At 36.3% G+C, this 22,301-nt stretch overlaps 1 protein-coding gene across 1 annotated transcript in view; it reads right to left on the bottom strand.

Moving 5' to 3' along the window:
* Positions 1–22,301, bottom strand: part of LOC150088924 (uncharacterized) — a 136,064-nt gene that overhangs the window by 13,226 nt on the left and 100,537 nt on the right. The window contains exons 3-4 of the mRNA XM_090370361.1: positions 13,691–13,839; positions 3,076–3,179 (exon numbers count right to left, since the gene is read on the bottom strand). Coding sequence (XP_090226487.1) covers positions 3,076–3,179; positions 13,691–13,839 — 253 coding nt within the window. The remainder of the gene's footprint in view (positions 1–3,075; positions 3,180–13,690; positions 13,840–22,301) is intronic.

The following is a 22,301-nucleotide window of genomic DNA, read 5'->3' as shown; positions in this document are numbered from 1 at the left end:
AGATCTTTATTCCCACATTTAAGCAATTCATTTCTAATTTCTTTTAAAAGCATATTGCTCAAAGCAGAATTCTGTTTTTACAAATTACTAAAAAGAAACTTAAAAATTCCTTCGCTTGTTAGATTTGCATCATGATTACTTAATGCCTCAACTGCTAATTGAACAGGTTTTAAGAAATTTAACATATCTATCGCATTTCATAATATTCCTCTTTCCATAAGTGACTGAGCTTCAGCTGTCATAAAACAATTTTTATTGAATTTATGATCTTCAAAAATCTTTCAAATCATTCTTTCTAATGTGTTCCAGCATGTTTTACAGTCCAAAATGACTTGTAGTTCCATTTTTTTCACTCTTAATTATTTTCTGCTGCAAAAGAGATTTCTCACTGGAGAATATTTAAACAGTTTTACAATTTTTCTTATATTAAAAATTACTGGAGAGACATCATCTTGCAGATCATACTGATCGGCTGATGTTGATAGATAATCCATCTCCTAGCAAGGTTAACAGCACTACACAGAATCATGTGTCGAAAATGCCAATTTAAGGACTCATTTTGTTTCCAAAATTTATTCTTTAGAAAACACCACTCATAGGATTTGTATAAAGTATACTCTGCATATAAACTTATTAATATTTATTTTATTTGCAAGGATGACTCACAATTAGCAGCAGACAGGGCTACAAACACACTTTTATAACAAGGCAACAGGGAGGACTGACCGATTAGATCGTGATCACTTCTCTCCTATGTGTTCCTATCCAATTCCTGGAAATGTTGACCTTAACCTGGTTAAGGTCAACATTTCCAGAAGTCGACCGGAAATGGAAGGCTACGTTAACCTTCCACTCTGCGTGTCAGCACTTCCTGCTCTTGCTTTCGACTTGATGTTGGTGGATTTCTTGGAACCAGTAACGTCTCTATGTTGATTGTTAGGCTTTAATTCTCGCAGGAGAATTATAATATTTTTTTCAGTTTTCTCGACTGATTTTTCTCAGGATTTGGGATTCGGAACAACAAATTTCCCGAGAAATACCGGGAAGGAATTCCCGCATGGAAACACTACTCTGGGGTAACTGCTACCCATGTACAGTACTTTGTATTTGTCAATGTTAAACTTCAACTGCTATTTCTCAGCCCACCTGCTTAACTTTTCTAGATCCTGTTGCAGTAGCATTTTTTTTTTTTTTTTTTTTATGAAAACCCCAAACACGAAAGGTATCAAAGCCTATAGTACTTAGTACCGTGCATGGGTTGAAAGAGAAGTATGGGGGGGGGGGTTTGCTGGAAACTTTGCTCTAGAGACTAAACATGGGTTTCACCACATCAAGCCTCCAATAATCAAAGTGGTGGTATTGCACCAGTTGATGAGTCATCTACCACCTGCATACCATCATTACTGCCATTAAGCCTGATATGCCTTCATCAATATCATTGATAAATATAGAAAATGACAATGGGCCTAACACCAAACCCTGGGGGAATCCACCAATAACATTAGTCCACAAAGGGCAATATCCATTGATTACCCCACCCTCTTCTCTCACTCAGCCATCCCTTTATTCATAGCAGCAACTTGCCCGTCTTGGATCACTATTGTTTCTGATTTTCATAAATGACATCAGCAGAGGATAAAAGGGCATGAGGTAAAATTTTGAAGATAATATAAAGATTGTGAGAGTCAATAATGAACAGTACAGAGCAGTGCTCTTTCAGGATGACTTGAACAGGCTTCAAAAATAGTCAGAAAAGTGGCAGCTATATATTAATGGAGTCTCATATTTAGGGAATAGCAACTCCAAAATAATTTATATTTGGTGAGGTTGAATTAAAAACAGTACAGGAAAAAAGGAATCTGGACATTATGATACAGGGATAGGAAGTTCTCTGAGCAGTGTAAACAGGCAGCCATGAAAGCCCCATGGTGTCTTGTTGATTTATCGAATAACAGCTTGTAGAAATAGGAGGTCATAATTCCGCTTTATAAGGCAATTGTAAGACTGCACTTGGAATACTATGTCCAAGTATGGAGATCTCACTTTAACAGAGGCAATGAGCTTCTTGAAGGGGTCCAAAGATGGGCAATTTGCATGGAAAGATCAGCAAAAGGACAACTGTATGAAGAAACATAATATCAATTATGTTTAACATTCTGCAACATGATTTTTCAAACATTTTAGCTGTCTAAGTAGGTCCACAGCACAAGTAATGTTCTACGGACATTAAAAGATATTAATATAAAATAGTTTTCTTAAGTGTAATGTATGATGGATAAAGACAATCTACAAGCATAATATCCTCTTATATGATGTAGTTCAGAAATTATATTAAAAGATGTTTAATACATCTGCGATACTTATGTTAATATTTATGCACTTAATTAAATGGAGTATTATATTGACACTTATTACATATAATAAAGGGCAGGGACTACAAAAAAATTAGAATGTATGCCTGGATATAGTACTGTCACACACACAGAAATTTACTGCATGCAAAAAGAGACAAAGCAAAAAAGTAATTAAGAACAGCCAGTAACTTTTCATCGTACACTGATTAATTAAACCTGACACATGTATCTGTCCCCCCACCACATTAACTATATGGGTGTTAAGATGGCCAGTAAATGAGCATGACGTGTATGTCTACCACAAACAAAAAAAAAAGTATGAAAGTGTGCATTTTGTGGAAAGTAGCCTCTCAATATGGATCGTGTATTAAGATACATTTGACTCAGCACTCACTGCTTCTTACATGACACATTTTAGCACTTCAATAAATGAAATGTTTGTAAGGCTCAATCTTTTTTTTCTTTTCTTGTCTCTAAGCTAACCTTCTCTTCTTTATATTTAACCTAACTATATGATATGTTCTAAGGAGGACAAATAGGGATAAAAGAAATTTGTGGATAAAAGAAAATAAAAGAATATTAATATAATGGAGTTTTGTTAGTAAGGAAACTTCACTACTGAGAGGTGGAATGCCGTTATAAATGTATAGTTTCTCATTAGGATCATGAAATGCTTAGAAAAAGGGTGTTTTTCTTTATTAAAAAATATCAAAATACTTACATGATTTAAAATAGTTCCAGTAATAGAGGGACGATCAACCTGAGATCCTGTTACTTGCGTCCGTGGTATATCTACAGGAGTAATTACATCCCAGTCCTCCATTCCTAAATGTATATAAAAAGATTATATGCATAATGTGGCATCTTGTCCAGATGCACTATTGCTATTTGTTCTCAAAAATATATAACATAAATCATAAGGAACAAAACATCATTTTTTTTTTTTTAGAGAATTCAGACCAAGTCACTAAATTACTCTTCAAAATTTAGTAGAAATCATATTTTATTACAAGTTGTTTGATCTGGCATACACAATCTTAAAAAAAAAAAAAAAAAAAAAAAAAACACCACTATATGGATGTTAAAATAGGCAGTACACAAGGGTGATGTGCATCTCTGCTACAACCAAAAAAAGTATGTGAGTGTGTATTTCATGGAAATGCACACACTGGATTTTTGGCACCTAATATAGTAACAGACTAGTGTCAAAAATCAGCTTGAAGTCTACATCAACTCCACCATGGTACATGGTGATAATACATAACTTTGTAAAACGTCCAGAAATGAAAGCAGAGCAGTGTGTGTGTGGGTATGTGTGTCTGGCCACTTTGCTACCAAAAAACAGCAATCACCAGGAGGGCTGCTTCCCAGTGTTAAATACACTACAGTGTCAGTTATCCAGAATAATTGATGTCAGACCTCTTCTGGATAGCCAAATTTTCTGGATAATTGAACGTAAGGTAAGATTAAATGAATTTAATCTTACCCTATGATTAAACGGGCATGGATAATCTCTGCATTCCAGTAGCATTTGCACATATAGCAATTGTAAAGTGCTCTTTTCTCATCTTAAAACCTGGTACAGGCATTTCTTTTTTGGCGTCTAGGATATTTCTTGGTAATGCTTTCTGTAATAAGCCCGTCTCCTCAACATTATAAACATTTTCTTTCTCGTAATTTGCTATAACTGAAGCAAACTTACTTTTAAAGGACACAGCTGCTGATTCTTGCCTTGAATATCGTGTCTCAGTTTAAAGTTTTTCAGCCAACCTGTGCTTGCCTTAAAATCTTCATTACCTCTTAATTTTCAATTAAAATACAAATTCTTTTTCATACAACATTGGGCCAGACCCCGGTTCACCTAAACTTCGCTTCTGAAGAAACCACAAATTAAGTGTACTTCCTAAAGCAGCATTTTCAAGTTTCAACATTGCATTTTCCTAGATCCTCCTTCACTATCCAAACTGACACAAATTCTGTTATAGCATTAGAAATCTTGATGTTGTAAATTGTTGAAGTCCTCACATTAAACTCATTGGAGAGATTTCCTAAATTTTCATCTTTTCTAATTCTATTAATAATTTACGTTTTTTGTTGCAATGTTAAAACTACACGTTTTCTTTTCGTTCACATTTTACTGTAATAAAAAAATTGAGAAAAATAATAAATTTCACAGTTTCGGGACGATATTATTCTTACCGAATCTGGAGCTAAACTAATCTGAAATCTGAGAAAACCCAGTAGTCTCTGTGATATTTTTCTAAAGCACATTTCTGAAGGTCACAACCATAAAGCAATAAAAATTTGCAGTGTTTGATTTATTGGGCTTTTGTTTGTACAATCTGTTATAAGCAGGTAGTAAACTTGATCTTTAGCTTATTAGAATCAAAATTCAATTTCTATTGTTAATAAAAAAAAAAAAAAAAAAAGAAGAAGAAAGATCAGCCTTTTAAATTATTTCGGATAACTGAAGTTCTACTGTAATTAAATCACCTCAATGGCAAATGCATACTTTGTGAAGATGTCCCCTGAAAGCAACATGTAATACACTATTATATATGTGCTGCTCCCCAGCCACTGACAGGATTTAAGTATATGGCACCCCAACAGCAACCAACAAATGTCTGTTGCCATCTTTTAAATGCGAAAAGTACTGATTTATAAATTTAAATACTATTATATCAAGTTAAAGGAATTATTGTAACTAATAGTGCTGACTGCCACTCTCATTCAAGCAAAAATTAAAAAAAAAATAAATAAAAATAAAGAATAGATTAAGCAGAAGCCTATACTGACCCATGCAAGCACAGAGGCTAGTTGGAATTTCTTCAGTATTACATGTTGCAGTTTGCAACAATTCCTTTCAAGTGGTGTTTAATTTTGTAAATGACAACGTACAAGTTAGTGCAAATGCATCATATTAGTACGCAGCTAAACTCTGAATTAGCACAAATATGCAAAGGCGGCTTTGTTTGTTTGTTATTTGGTTTTTAGGAGCATTAGCAACTAAGGCTATATTGCTCCAGGATATGCAGTGGTTATTCCCTGACCTTTCCGCATCCTCCGTATTTGGTGGTGACGGGCTCGAACCCCGGTCTAATCAAGAAGTGTGTGCTACGCACTGCTGCTCCTTCCCACCTGGCTACGGAGGGGCCTTGCAAAGGCGGCTTTGTTTAAGTTATAAGAGTAGGAGTGTGTTATAGGCCTAATGACTTGAATGAGTACAATGAACAATTGTACAGAGAAATAGAGTGGGTTAGTAAATCGGAATGTCTTATAATGGGGGATTTCAACTTCCCAGATATTGACTGGAACTTGTGGGTTGGGCACTCACACACTAGTCAGACTTTTGTGGATTTATTGGATGATTGTTTTCTGCAGCAGCATGTTCGAGAGGCAACCAGAGAAAGTAATACTCTTGATCTGGTTATCAGCAGTGATCATTCATGTATTAGGAATTTGCAGATAAAAGAACCACTAGGTGGCAGTGATCACAGTGTACTGACGTGGGATTTACTTAGAGATTTAATTACCATAAGGGGTAAAGGAAAGGGTTTTTGCTTCCGTAAAGGCGAGTACAGTGGTCTCTGACAGTTTTTAAATTCTGTATAGTGGGATCAACTGACGATGTTACCAACAGTAAATTCTAAGTGGGAAGCATTCAAGGAATTAATCGTGGAAGATACTAAAATTTTCATACCTATTAAGAAATATTGTTCAAGGTTTAGGCCTAAATGGTTGTCAAATGAACTAATGAGACTCGTAACAGAGAAAAAAAATGTATGGGATGCATATAAATTATCAAGCGACCCAGAAGCCTATGGCAGATATAAGTTAATCTGTAATCAGGTGACAAAGGAGGTTCGGCAGGCGAAGGCAGATTACGAGAAATCCTTGGCAAAAGATGCTAAGAAAAACAGCAAGGATTTCTTTACTTATATAAACTCTAAAAGGAAGGGGATGAATCTAATTGGTCCACTTGACATTGATGGTTCGACTGTTGATGATCCTGCTCAGATAGCAAACAAACTGAATGAGTATTTTGCATCTACATTCACACATGAGGAATTATTAAGGTTTGAAAATGGCAGAAGGTTATCAAATTGTAGAAGGATACTTAATGATTTTGTAATAACTGAGAGCAAAGTGGAAGAGAAATTGTTGAAGTTAAACGTAAGAAAAGCACCTGGGGTGGATGGGATCTATCCAGTTATATTAAAGGAGGCGGCAAAGCAACTAAGCAAACCCTTAGCCATAATTATGAGAGCATCCTTGGACTCAGGGGAGGTTCCCACGGACTGGAGATGTGCAAATTTATCCCCAATTCACAAAGGGGGATCGAAGGGTGACACGAGTATTTACAGACCAGTTAGTTTAACTTCTGTTCCGGGTAAAATAATGGAGTCACTGGTTAAAGATGCATTGCAGGATCATCTAGAGAAGACTGCAGCAATAATTCAGACACAGCATGGGTTTGTTAAGGGAAAGTCTTGTCTGACAAATTTGATAGAATATTATGATGTGGTTACAAAGGAACTGGATGCAAAAAATAATTTTGATATCATATATTTGGATTTCAGGAAAGCTTTTGACACTGTTGCGCATGGAAGACTATTGTACAAATTGGAGCAGAATGGTATTAAGGGTAAGTTGCTACAATGGATAAAAGGATGGTTAAGTGCGAGAAGACAGAGGGTGGTAATCAATGGGTGCTGCTCTTCTTGGACTAATGTTATTAGTGGAGTCCCACAGGGTTCGGTATTAGGTCCACTGTTGTTTTGTATATTTATCAATGATATTGATGAAGGCATATCAGGCTTAATGTCGAAGTTTGCAGATGATAGAAAGGTTGGCAGGGTTGTTAATGACAGTAATGGCAGTGTGCTACTGCAACAGGATCTAGATAATTTGGGCAGATGGCCTAAGAAGTGGCAACTGAAGTTTAACGTTGACAAATGCAAAGTACTGCATATGGGTAGAAGTAACCACAGAGAAACGTACCAACTGTGTGGTACTACACTTAAGGTGGTAGAAAATGAAAAACACCTGGGAGTAATTGTGCAGGCAGATATGAAGTTTTCTGAACAATGCAGACAGGCTGCCAGGGCAGGTCATGGGGTTTTGTCAATGATATATAGGAATTTTGCTAGCAGGGAAAAGGAGGTGATTATCCCTCTGTATAAGGCAATGGTCAGGCCATGCCTTGAGTACTGCGTACAGGTCTGGAGGCCTCATTTTAGGAAGGATGTAGGTTTACTTGAGCATGTACAGAGAAGGGCAACAAGATTGGTGAGGGGAATGAAGGGATCCTCTTGTCAAGAGAGGCTTAAGTTCTGCAAATTGCAGTGGCTGGAGACTAGGCACCTGCGCGGTGATCTGATTGAGGTGTATAAGGCCTTGAATGGGTTCAGCACGCTGAATTCTGATGGGATCCTTCCACTTGTTCAGATTACGAACCTAAGGGGGCATAAATTCAAATTACGAAAGGACAGATGTAGAATAGATGTGCTGAAATTTGCCTTTAGCCAGCGGGTGGTTAATTGCTGGAACAAACTTCCATCTGTCGTGGAAGTTGATAGGTTGAATAAATTTAAGGAGGAACTGGACAGGCATTTGGAGGGAATGGTGTGATTTTTTTTTTTTTTTTTTGGCTGATGCTGCATAAGCTCATACATTTGCTTTCTTGCATCACATGCCACTACTACTACTACTACCACCTCATATTGTGAATACCTTCACGAGTTGCCATGATATTGCACTACTTTGAATAAGTAATGCTTCACCAAAGGAGAAGACTGTTATTACTTATTCTCAGTGGATACCACCATGCAGACGGCACCATTTCAGAGCTATTTGGCCTTCTTCAGTGGGTGGGTAGGTACCCTAGTGATGCAATGATGACAAAACAGTCTTCTCCTTTGGTGATTTGGTGCATTATAGCCTTAGTTACTGATGCGCCAATAAAACCCAAACCAAACCAAATACTTTGGTGAAGAAGTGCAATATCACAGCAACTCATTGTGAAGGTATTCACAATATGAGATATAACTTAAACGATGCCACCTTTGCATGTTCATGCTAATTCAGGGTTTGGCTGTGTATTAATATGATGCGTTTGCACTAACTTGTACGTTGTCTAAATCTCTCACAGCCTGATGCTAAAGCCCTTAACACATTTCCGTCTTAATTTATATTATACACCATCAGGCATCTCTCATTTGTGGAGTTATACTTCGTAACTGTTTTGTCATCATTGCATCACTAGGGTACCTACCCACCCACCGACGAAGGGCCAAATAGCCCTGAAATGGCACCAGGGGGAGCCTGATGATGTCCAGAGTTTCCAAGAATTGGTAACAACAGCCTTCTCCACTGGGGAAGCGTTGCCTATTTGAGGAGTTTATATGAGTTTTTGAGTGGTGTGAGTTGAAAGAGTTACTGTCCCTTTCATTCTTCTACACCATTTCTTTTCCTCCTCTTCCACTCCTACTATTACATTCCCTCTACCTTTTTGCTTTTCTAAGTCTAATAGGGACAACTGGATAGTCAAGTTATTATCTCACACAAATACAAAATAGCCCTGAAATGGCACCAAGGGGAACCTGATGATGTCCGGAGTTTCCAAGAATAGGTAACAACAGTCTTCCTCACTGGGGAAGCGTTGCCTATTCGAGGAGTTTATGAGTGGTGTAAGTCGAAGGAGTTACTGTCCCTTTCATTCTTCTACACCGTTTTTTCTCCTCTTCCACTCTTACTATTACTTTCCCTCTACTTTTCTGCTTTTCTAAGTCTAATAGGGACAAGTGGATAGTAGAGTTATTATCCCACACATATACAAAATAGCCCTGAAACGGTGCCGTCTGGTGGTATCCGCTGAGAATAAGTAACAACAGTTTTCTCCTTTGGTGAAGTGTTACTTATTCGAAGTAGTGCAATATCATGGCAACTCGTTGTGAAGGTATTCACAATATGAGATATAACTTAAACGATGCCGCCTTTGCATATTTGTGCTAATTCAGAGTTCAGCTGCGTACTAATATGATGCGTTTGCACTAACTTGTACACTGTCTAAATCTCTCGCAGCCTGAGGCTAAAGCCCTTAACACATCTCAGTTTTGTAAATGATTATTTCATTACACCACATTTAATTTATATTTTAGACAGCTTAAAGTGTAATGCTAGATTTTATGTGCACAGAGAAAGAGAGATCTTCTCATAAAACATGAAGGAAAAAAATAGATGGGACAAGTGAGTAAATTTGAAGTCATTTTGTAACTAACCTTTTATACAGAAAGAGTTAGAAATTAAAGTTGTGTTTATGCCTAACTATATTTGTATTAACTGCCATTACAGAACTGTTTTTTTTTAAAGCAGAAGAAGTTAATTTATTTAAGAATTCCTGTAAAAGTGTATTTGTGAAGAACAAAAGTTATACTGAATACAATTCACTTCTTCAGAGAATTCTTAGTAGAAACTATTTTACTTATTGCACAGCCACGAGTTTAACTTTTCATGATTAAACTTATCATAAAATATAAGTCAAGGTGTAAGCGGGTTTGTCATATTGTGTCAGTCTCCCTCCACATGTACTCTGTCCTGCTGCAGAGAGAGAGAGGAGAAAAAAAATACCTTCATTTAATTTATTTGAACCTTTCAAAGCTTATGAAAATATCTGCAATAGTTCTATCAGCCTTACAGTTAAAACTAGCACAAACTATCAGAAAAGTAGAATATCCAATGATATAGAATAATACACAAGACAAAAATAGAGAAAACTATACAACAAAAAAATATAGGAATATACAGAAATACAGTACATAAAAAAAGAGGTGAATCTCTCTCTACTCTCAGAATACTTCTTTACACCAATAACTAACCTTGTTGCTCATTGCTGCAACTTTTTCTGCAGCAGCTTAACATTCTTCTCAAAAGGTGTTTCCATACCTACATACAATACTCAACGTGTGGCCTAATTAAGTCTTTGTATAGTGAAGTTCCTGTACATCATAGATAAAACATGATGCTGCCCCCTTGAAGCCTTTCTGCACACTGAAAGAACTTCATACTGCATTGTATAATTTCTCCTAATTTTTTCATTAGTGACTACCTTCAGTTATTGCATCCACGAGTAAGATAATCTGCGATTACTATTAACCAAATATAGAACAAATATTAGTAAACTTACTACATTTACCTATATTGTAGTTTAACTGCTATTTTTCAGATAAACTAAGTAACTTATCTAAGTACTGTTGAAGTAGTAACCTTGGTTACTATTGTTTACCACTCTCCCAACCTTTATATCATATCATCAGCAAACTTTGACATCAAACTTGATATGCTTTCATCAGTATCATTAACAAATATCAGAAACTAGAATTCTCACTCACTCACAAACTCCAGTATACTCAAAGCAATAGCCTTTTATAACCCTTTTTGCCTTCTATCACCTTTCATTCCTTTTAAACCACAGTATCATGCCACCAATCAAAACTGTTCCAATTTATGTAAATGGCCATTTCTATCTATTTTGCATTAGTAGATTTTGTTAAATTATGCTAAATAAGTACATGCGCTTTAAGTGACTGTCGTCCAAGCCCACATGACTGCTAAATACAGTGCTGTTTCTTGTATCCTGTCTTGTGAACTCCCGTGTGGTTGTCCACGTATAAATAGAAAATTTATTTATATTTGAACAGGAACTAATATTTCCACCTGAGTATCTTACCCCCAACTCCTGTGAAAGACATTTATAATATTTATCAGACATAAGAATAAATTTTATTACCAAAAAGGCCTAGCATCACTTTCTTGCATATTCTGATGCCACTATGAGTAAATTAATATAAAACATGCAAAATATAAATTTAAAATGATAATTTAATAGAATTACATTAATTTTAAACAATAAAACTGAGTTAAATGCAAAAAATAGAATTAATGACAAATTTAACTCTAGAGTTTTCCAAAGCCTAAGCTTTCATCAACAGTGGACAAACACTGTAATGCAACAGGCAATAAAAAATTTTAATTGTGATTTTTTTTTAATTACTCATAGTGGCATTGAAATATGTGAGACAGTGACATAAAAGGATAAATTTGTTGTTACAAAAGTTTTTTAAACTGATATTTGGAAAATGTGTATGGTTTCGTGCAAACAAAATTTTTAAAAATTGACATGCTACTTAAATATAAATTATTACTTTAAAAACAAAAAATGAATGAAATTTAGTACTTGAATACATTATGTATTAATACTAAATTTATGAAATTGTCACAATTGCCTCAATATTGAACAGCAAGAGTCTCTACTCTAGCATTCTACACAAATATGGTGTTCTTATAACAACAGACATTCTTATAATAAAATTAGCAATGTACTTACAAATACAGTCCTTTGTGACAGTATAGTGGTTTTGTCACTTATTCATTTTGAAAGGATAAGATTCAAATCCTATCAGAGAGTGGAGAAATTCTTAGAGTCTCCTTTAATTGGATGCAGTTGGCTAATCTCAGGCAAAGAGATTTAGGCTTCTAAAATAGTTATTTGGGGCTTTTCAGCCTGCACATGCAAATTAGCCCAAGAGCAAACATACATTTACACAGATATAATACAACTGTCAGCACAATACCGCCTAAGGGGTCAAAGCACCAAAGAATTCCTAAGAACAAGAACAAATAATTTCATGTACAGAAAATCATTTATTATTATGCAATTAAAATTTGAGGAGATTTTTAATTTACTGTGACTTAAGAATGGTTGTTAAACTAAATTTATTGTAATATCTGATATTGGTAGAATATATCAATTGCGAACTTATTCTTTCCTCCTCTAATTTTTATTTTACTTTGTGTGTAAGGAGAAATTAAAAGTTCACGTTAACCTGGATCTTTGCAACCCAGCTTGTCAGCTCCAGGTCCTTTAGTGATTCAGTGTTCTTCATCTATTTTGTCCACAGCTGAAACTCCCAATACCCTTAAAAAATAATAATAAAAAAAAAAATGTGTTCTTTCATATCTGAATTGAAAAGGAACACACACACACACACACACACACACACACACACACACACACACACACACACACACACACACACACACACACACACACACACACACACACACACACACACACCCCTCAAGTATTTTTGGCATCTACTACCTAAATTTAAAGGAAATTCATCTACTGAAAGCTGCATTATGAACTACAAAAAAAACCAAACTGGTGTCAAATAGAAGAAACCATATTGTACACTGGACAAAAAAATTATGTTTGCATTACTCACATGGAATTGTTTTTTTAAAAACAATATTACTACAGCACCTCTCCTGGATGTGAATTTGATCTTTAAAACAGTTTTCAGTACTTGTTATTAATCTTGTTTTCTTGCATCACATGCCACGATTACTATTACTAATAATAATAACTTCCAACAGAGATTTTTTTAAGAAAAAAAATCTGTTGGAAGCTGCATTATGAACTTCCAAAAGCTGGTGTTGAACCGAACTTCATGATCACTTATTTATAAGCAAAGAAAAAATACAGACTCAATGAACTATTACATGGAAACAACAACAACAAAAAAATTGTCTTGTTTAAGCTTTTTAAAATAGCAATCATAGAAAACAAAACAGAATTTTGTTTTGTATAATAAATGCTGCTAAAAATATGATACTTTGGTGCTGTAAACTAACTAATCTAATTTACCAAAAAAAAAAAATATGAGAAATTTTCTTAAATACTGACATTACTGAATGTTTAGAATAGTTAACAGCTGTTTAAAAATTGGGATCTGGAAGATCTGTCACAGGAACCAGTAAATGTCACTTGACTGTGGACTAGTTAATAAATAATTGTTAAGTGTATTTGTTCACCTGAAACTTGCTGACAAGAGGTTTCATAAAAAGTTGAGTACTTTGTCTTGTAATTCAAAATAAATTTGTACTGTATTATTTGAACCTTCTTGAAATCCAGCAACCACAAAGCACATTGAAGTTATAGCCATGCTAGTTTCTGTTTTTATCTAAGCTCACAGAAATTTCATAATTTTTCATGATTTTACTGTCCCTCACACATTGGAAAACAATGTATGAGTGACAGCAAAAATGATGTATGAAAAAAAATTTTTCAAATGTTTTTTTTTTATTATTTTTTTTTTTTTTTACAGAAAAGTCTATCATAAACCAAACCATGTAAGGTCAATATGTTTAATAAATGTTACATATTATTTTAGACATTTTATAAAATAAATTTTACTACAGAAAATTAATTTAAAGAACAGTCAGAAATCATCTTAAAAACTTAGCTGCAATAAATACATAAACAAACAGGCAACCTTCTTCAAAAGGTTTGAAGTCCACTTTAAGTTGTAAATAAGGGTCTGAGGAACCCAAAAATGCGGCATCAAGATCCCAGTCCGACAACAATGACAAATATGTTTCATGACCTTCTTCATCTTTAGCTAAGTAACTGATGGTGAATTCTCTGTGAAATTAGAAATAAAAAAAAATAAAAAAAATTAGTTTTATTAGTTTGAAAAACAGTAAAATTCACTATTACTTTACTGACAACATAAATTGCAATAAAATTACAACAGAATAAAAAAATAATAAAAGATGTAAATCAAGAATGTTGGATAATTACTTAAATATTATAAATTATTCATTATACCATAAAGTATACAGTGAAACTTCTCCTAACGGACACCTCCCTTTAACGGACATTTTCAAATTGCCCCAACTCTCCTCTATTGGTTTTAACGTGTTTTCAGCTTCTGTCTAGCGGACATTCTCTGTAACGGACGCGGACAGGCAACCTGCACTGTTTCGTTTAGATTAGCACTTAATTTTATCTCCCCAAAACGGACAGCGGGCGAGCTCACGGCCCTTTTTCTAGGAACATTTCTTCCACGTATTAAAAAAAATTAAATTAAATTTTCTGTTTATACTCTGGGACGACCAAACAGTCAGAGGAGTTCACAAAATAGACAGAATACAAGAAACAGCACCATATTCAGCAGTCACGGGCTTGGACCCCGGTCACTCAAGGCACGTGTATTTATGCACCCGCGTGCCTGACCACTAGGCTACGGCGGCCTCTTGCCTCAATCGTGTGTTTATTTTCTATTTCCGATTCTCTGAATTTTATCAAGGTTTACGTCGCGGTTCTAAACCCTTTTTCAAGAATTTTAAGACACGTGTAAAACTTCTGATTAATTCGGTGTGTGCATGGGGGGTGGGGGATTTTGTTGGCCTTTCGTCTTTTGAGTTTCAGTTTTGTTCAGTGTCGTGCACAATGTCTTCTCGTAAACATTTAACTTTAAAAGATAAAGTCTAACTCATTAATGTGTATGATCGGCAAAAAAATAGCGTTCGCAATCTCACTGCAGAATTCAAAATCGGAAAGACGCAGGTAAGCGACATCCTAAAGGAAAAAAAATGAACTGCTCAAACAATTTTGGCAACACGGAAATGATCAGGTTCAAAAATCATTCCCGAAAACTGTTGGACTTCAAACTGACAATGTTACGTATGAGTGGTTTTGTCGTGTACGTGCTAAAAAAATTCCCATTAATGGGCCTATTATTAGGGAAAAGGCTTTGGAGGTTGCGAAATCTATGGGAGTAAATGAGTTCAAAGCTTCTGTGGGATGGTTAGACAAGTTCAAAACTCGGCATAAAATTTCTTGGAAAACCGTAAGTGGTGAGGTTGGATCTGTTAATACTGGGGTTGTAACAGAGTGGACCGTCAAATTGGAAAATTTATGTCGTGATTTTGAAGCTAAGGATATTTACAACTGTGAAGAAACAAGGTTGTTTTTTAAAGCTCTCCCTGAAAAAACAATGAGTCTAAAAAACGAAAAGTGCCAGGGCGGAAAAATTTCTAAGGAACGCTTGACTGTACTATTGTGTACAAATATGCTGGGAGACTTTGAACAACCTCTTGTTATAGGAAAACCACAAAATCCTCGTTGTTTCAAGGGCATAAAGTTGAATCTTTTGAATGTTGACTGGAAGTCTAATAAAAAAGCGTGGATGACACGAGATATCATGAACGAATGGATAAGTCACTTTAACCAAAACATGATTCGTCAAAACAGAAAAATTATTCTTTTCATGGATAATGCTGCATCTCACCCGCACATTGAATTGTATCATTCAAATCGTTTTTCTGCCACCAAACACATATGCAGAGTGTCAGCCCTTGGATCAAGGGATAATAAAAAGTTTTAAACTTCACTACAGAAAACGTGTTTTAAGACATCTCATTGCAAACATGAACGATGTAACATGTGCGAGTGACCTTGCAAAGAAACTCAGCATCCTAGATGCGATTCAATGGATTTCCTCTTCAGTAAACGCAATTAGAAAACAAACTGTCGTGAACTGTTTTGTAAAGTCTGGCTTCTCAAACGCAAAAATTGAAGTTGTGAACAGCAATGTGGAGCACCAAGAAGAACAAGAACTTCAACATCTATTGATAATGTACGATACTTCCGCTACAAGTGATCCTGGCTACAAAGATATAGACTCGAACCTCACTACAGAAGATGGTGCTCTAGATATCAACGACATTATCATTGATATTTTTCAAGAAGTTCCTCATGAGGATGGAGAAATGGAAGGAGGTCATTCTGTCGAAGAACATTGACGACAAACCACCGATGAAAATAGAAGAAGCGCTCATACAAATCAATCGTTTAAAAATGTTTTTCGCCGCTGAAGAAGATACTGAAGGACTTTCAATGGTTTCTTCACTCCAAACAAATGTTGAAAACAAAATTATCAGCCGGAAGAAGGTGCAGAAGAAAATAAGCGATTACTGTATGTATTTTTCTTAAGATAAAGTCATAATATGCATAGCACAATTGTATGTATATATTTACAAAAATATTGTGCAAAATCTGTATATAATTTAATTTTACATTAAACGTTTAACGATTTTTCTTTATCTCTTGTGTATGTAACTGTATATTATTTACAAAAATATTGTTCAAAATCTGTATATATTTTAATTAAATTTTACATTAAACATTTAACGATTTTTCTTTCTTTCTTTTTTTTTTTTTTCTCCCTCAGACTTCTTGTTAGCGGACACTTCTCTCTAACGGACACATTTTCGTTCTCCATGGCTGTCCGTTAAAGGGAAGTTTCACTATACATATATATATATATATATATATATATATATATATATATATATATATATATATACACACACACACGCTATTCTCCAACGCTTTATTCTTAGTAATGTAACTTCAGAAAGGTAAGTGGTGATTGATTAACCATAGATTACTTATGCAATAAATACATACCATGTGAATAATGGTCCAAAATTTGTTTAAGTGTGTGTGTGTGTGTGTGTGTGGTATGGGTGTTTAATGGCGCACAAGCTGCTGTGGCTATATTGCGCCTATTCATAGGTAGGTTGAAAAGATAAAATAAATAATTAATGTGAAGACGGTTCAATCTCATTTCATGCCAGAAACTAATCAGAGTCGCTTATACATTCCTATTTGTTTCAAATAACAGAAAAGTTCATTAATATTGGCATTTTCACCAATGATATTATTTAATGTTTTCCGTTCACGGAAATTAGCCAGAGAATGAAATATTGAAGTTCGATGTTGTTGATAATGTGGACAGTCAATCAAAATGTTTGACTGTTAGCTGCTCAGAGTACTGTGAACAAAGAGGAGGATCATCGCCTGTGAGTAGATGGAGGTGAGTCAGATGAGTATGTCCTATTCTAATCCGCGCGAGTACCACTTCTTCTCGCCGAACTGTCTGAATGCATGAGTGCCAAAATTTTGGGTCCTGTTTTAACTGGAACAGTTTGTTATTTGTTTGTTTATGCCATAGCTCTGTCCATTGTGCATGATATGCTGCTTGAATTATAATATTATAATCAGAAACTGGGATAAAGGCAGAGGTTAAGTCTACTGTTGATGGATTTTTAGCCGAAATATCAGCCAACTCGTTCCCTTTGATGCCTGAATGTGCTGGAATCCAGCAAAAGTTCACTCGTTGCTGGCGATCTTCGATTTTCAACAGCAAATACTTGATTTGATTTAGTATAGGGTGATCCTTATAAGAGAAATTCTGCATTGCTCTAATTGAGCTCAGAGAGTCGGTGTAAATTAAATATTTTGCAGATGGGTGAAGACTCAAATTTTCTAGAGCTAATTGAATTGCATATAATTCCGCTGAAAAGCTGCTGTACTCAGGTGGAAGAGAGGCTGATATGATAGCAGAGGGAAACACTGCTGCTGCTCCAACAGTTGAATGAGATTTGGAACCATCAGTATATATCGGTAAGAAGTCAAAACAGTTTTGAATATGGCTAGCATGGAGTTGTTGCACATTCAGAGTTGGTAGATGTTTCTTTCCCCATTGGAGAAAATAATTATCACAGGCTGGTTGAGGAAATGGGGTCCATGGTGGGCAAGAATAATTCTTTCTGTGCTGCCTACTCTGGAGAGGAACATTCCAATTGTGTGCTATTTCAAGGAGCCGTAGGCCTGCTGGGCGTATTTTATTTGGTTTATTTCTATAGAGATTGTGATATGATGGATTAAAGAGATATGGTTGGATGGGGTGCGGAGAACAGTTTCGTATTCTGACTGCATATTTAAGTAGTAACATTTTTCTGCGGAGGTAAAGAGGGGGCTCATGGGCTTCAATATATAGACTATAGGTTGGTGATGTCCTATAAGCACCAAGAGCAATCCTCAGTGCATTGTGTTGTACAGGATCCAGCCAGCGTAATACACTCTTTCGAGCAGAATCATAAACTGGGGCACCGTAATCTAACCGAGATCTAATCAGTGCTCTATATAAGAGCAGCAAAGTTGTACGATCTGCTCCCCAAGACTGGGCAGATAGAGCTCTAAGCATGTTCAGCTTTTTCAGACAGGTAGTACGTATTACTCTAATGTGCTCAAGGAAATTTAACTTGCTGTCTAATATTAATCCCAAGAATCTAATATTGTTGGTAATCGGGATGCTGGAATTTGATATCCGGAGTTCAGGGTCTGTATGTAATTTGCGTTGGTTACAAAAGTGGATAGCAACTGTTTTCTGATGGGAAAGCCGATATCCATTGAACTCAGCCCATTTTTGAATTTTATTGAGGGATATTTGCAATTGGCGTTCAATAGATGTCATGTTCCGAGAGTGGCAAGAAATGGAGAGATCGTCAGCATAAAGATAGGCTTCTACAGTATTTGGAAGTTCTTTGGAAATGGAATCAATTCTAATGGCAAATAGGGTTGCGCTCAAAACCGACCCCTGTGGTACTCCTTCCTGCAAGAATGTAGAAGAAAGGGAGTTTTGGTATCGAACCTGGAAAGAGCGGATCTGGAGGAAGTTCCTAATGAATATAGGCAGGTTGCCTCGTAGACCAAGATTATGTAGGTCACTGAGAATGCCATATCGCCAGGTAGTATCGAATGCCTTTTCTATATCAATGGAGACCATGACAAGGTGTTCATTTTTCACAAAGGCATTGCGAATTTCAGATTCGGCCTTGATCATCAGATCTAGAGAGGACCTATTTTTGCGAAAGCCATGTTGACAATTACTCAATAGTTGTTCAGTTTCAATGATCCAGCTGAGTCGACTGTGGATCATTTTTTCAAGAATTTTACCAAGGCAACTTGACAGAGAGATTGGCCTGTAACTATTAGGATTGGAAGGATCTTTTCCAGGTTTCAAAAAGGGCAAAACTGTAGAATGGTGCCAAGATGTTGGATAAATATTTTCCAGGAAGATCCGGTTAAAGAAAACTAGCAGCATTTGTAAGTTTTGCTCATCGAGATGCTGCAGCATGACATAATATATGCCATCTGGCCCAGCTGCACTGTTTCTCGTTGTTTTTATGGCTTGTAAAAGTTCACAATATTCAAGGGGCTGATTATACGGAAGTGATAGTGAGGTTGTAAAGTTAATGGGCCTGGGCCTCTGTTCGGTGGAGGTCTTAATTTTTTGGAATTTTGGAGTGTAATTTGATACAGCAGAGACTTCGGCAAAGGTTTTACCCAAGGCATTCGCTATATCTAGAGGACCAGAGAGTTCTTGTCCATTGTATGAAAGAATTGGGGAAGGGATGATTGGAAACTTCCCAGAAAGCTGTCTAATTTTCTTCCATATTAATCTGGAGTCGGTATTTCTGTTGATAGTACATGCAAACCGAGTCCAAGAATCTTTCTTGGCTTGCCTGTGAATGAACCGCGCTTTTGCCCTTAGCTTCTTGTAGCTAATTAAATTAGCTGTTGTCGGAAATCGACGGAATAAGTTGAATGCTTTATTTTTTTCCTTCTTTGCTTTCGTGCACTCTTCGTTCCACCAGTAGTTGAAGTGCCGTCGGGTTGGGGGGTTTGATAATGGAATTGAGTATTTTGCTGCAACTAAAAGACTGGATGTGATATAATCGGTTACTTTATCTATAGGTTGTAGCTGAATAGTTTCTTTGTCCAGAATGATTTCTGATTGAAATTTGGCCCATTTGGCTTTAGAAAATTTCCATTTTCTGCAGGGTTGGTCTAATGGTAGTTGTGTAGTGAGCAGGTTACAGACAATTGGAAAATGGTCACTTCCCATTGGGTCATCCATAGCGGACCACTGAATGACTGGAAACAGTATCGGAGAACAAATCGAGAGGTCAATTGCAGAGGTCTGTCCAGTAGGTAACTGTATATGGGTGTGTGTACCAGTATTAAGAATGGTAAGGTTTTGTTTATCTAGTAGAGTTTCAATCAGTCGGCCCTGTCTATCTAATTTAGAGGATCCCCATAAAGGGTGGTGGCCATTAAAATCCCCTAGCAAGCATACTGGTGAGGGTAGCTGTACTAAAAGTTCTTCAATATCTTTGAAAGAGTAGGTATTGTTTGGTGGGAGATAGACTGAGACTAGCGTAAATGCAATCTCAGCAATCAGACGCACAGCAACGGCTTCAATTTTGGTTTGAAGAATGATTTGACTAGCAGGGATCTTTGAGTTAATCAAAATAGCTACACCACCACGAGCAGAGTCAGATGTATTCCGATCTCTTCGGTAGACTGAGTAGTTTTTTATAGAAACAGAGATTTTAGCAGTTAAATAGGTTTCCTGCAGACAGAAACCCACTGGAGAGTAGCGTCTAATTAAGTACTGAATGTCATCAATGTTGCATCTAAAGCCTCTACAATTCCACTGTAAAATATAAGGCATTATTTGAGTTTAGAAGAAGCTGTACCTGACGTGGCTGTCTTGTGGCGTTCTGGCTTTGGTTTATTTCTTTTTGGAAAGGTGGGGCGACCTGTGTCCATATCTTCTTCTTCTTCTTCTTCTGCAAATATTTCAAGAATCGGATCTTCCTGTTTAGATGGGTACTCTTGATCCATTGATGTTTCCTGAATACTCTGTTTTGAAGTTGAACTGGGATTATTTGGTGTGGTAGCAATCATTGGCGAATGAAGAGATTTTGCTGGAATCGTAAGAGGCGTATTACTTGCTTGATCTGAGTGCTTCTGGATATTGGACTGTTGCTGAGAAAGAACAGCTCAGGCCCAGTCGGAGATTGATATGTTGGATGGAACAGTAACATCAGTTTGCGTGGCAATTGTTTGATATTTTTTTGCAACACTGGCATAGCTACGGTTAGATATACTGGGTGCAATTAATTTTCTTGCTTCCTGGTAAGTAACTTTGTTTTCGACTTTATATTTTACAATTTTTTTCTCCATTTTCCACTTCTCACATGTTTTAGAGTAAGCAGGATGGTTACCCTTGCAATTAAGACAAGTCATTTCTTTTGCCGAACAGTCGTTTTGACTGTGATCAGAAGATCCACAGTTGGGACAAGCTGGGTTCCCTCTGCATGCCGTCTGAGAATGGCCATACTTTTGGCATTTGTAGCATCTCAGCGGATTAGGAATATAAGGACGAATGCGACAGAGTAGATATCCTGCTTTTACTGTTGAGGGTAGATTTGGACTGTTAAAGGTGAGAATGATACTTCTGGTGGGTGTGAGTATATTGTCCCTTTTAGTCATGATTCTTTTGACAGCAATTACATTTTGTTCATTTAGCTCTTCTTTAATTTCTTCTTCTGTCACATTCAAAAGGTCCCAACTAGATATAACACCCTTAGATGTATTTAGGGTTGCATGGGCAGTTACCTTTACTGGAATTTTTGCAAAGTTTGTCACTTTCAGGAGTTTTTCAGAATGCCTGCAATTGACAGTTTCTACTAGTAAGTCCCCCGATTGCAATCTCTTAACCATCTTGGGAGACCCTGCAATACTTTGCAAGTGTTTTTGTATAAGAAAGGGGGATAGCTTACTAAGAGGCTGTTCTGATAATGAATGCATTATTAAAAATGCAGGAAACTCGGTCGCAGAGGAAATGGTTTTTAACCTCTTTGCTTGCGAAGAGTCATGTTCGTGCTCTGTGTTTAGCCGACTGCTTGTCGGTTCTAAACAAGGAAACATATTTTGTTCCATCTTGGCTCCTTTTAGCCCCTGGCAGATGAACTTTTCTGCCAAGGTTACCGGCCCCGCCACGGGGAGGCAGGAGCAGTGCCTGGAGTGACCAAGCGAAATTAGTAGGAGTTAGTCTATTAGATATGAAAAATAAAGAAAGGTTACTTTCCTTCCTTGCTCTCTACCAGTACTTTTGATACAAGAGCTACTAAATTAAAGGATTTCTCAAAGAGAGGAACGTAAAAGAGAACGCAGAATTCACCTATCAAAAAGTCGCAGTGAAAGCACAAGTAGAAATCGCTCAGTCAATCGCTTGGCACCCGGGGCCATTTGTTTAAGTATTTAATAAATAGGTCATATGTATAAATATAGTGCAAGCGCATCAGAAATACATAGCCATATCTGAATAATAGTAAAACGGCATCGTTTTAAGTTATATCTCATATTGTGAATACCTTCACAACGAGTTGCCTTGATATTGC

The sequence above is a fragment of the Mastigoproctus giganteus genome, chromosome 3 (assembly GCF_048544385.1).
Source record: "Mastigoproctus giganteus isolate SK-2022 chromosome 3, ASM4854438v1, whole genome shotgun sequence".
Lineage (NCBI taxonomy): Eukaryota > Metazoa > Arthropoda > Arachnida > Uropygi > Thelyphonidae > Mastigoproctus > Mastigoproctus giganteus.
This window is presented reverse-complemented; position numbering and strand designations above follow the sequence as displayed.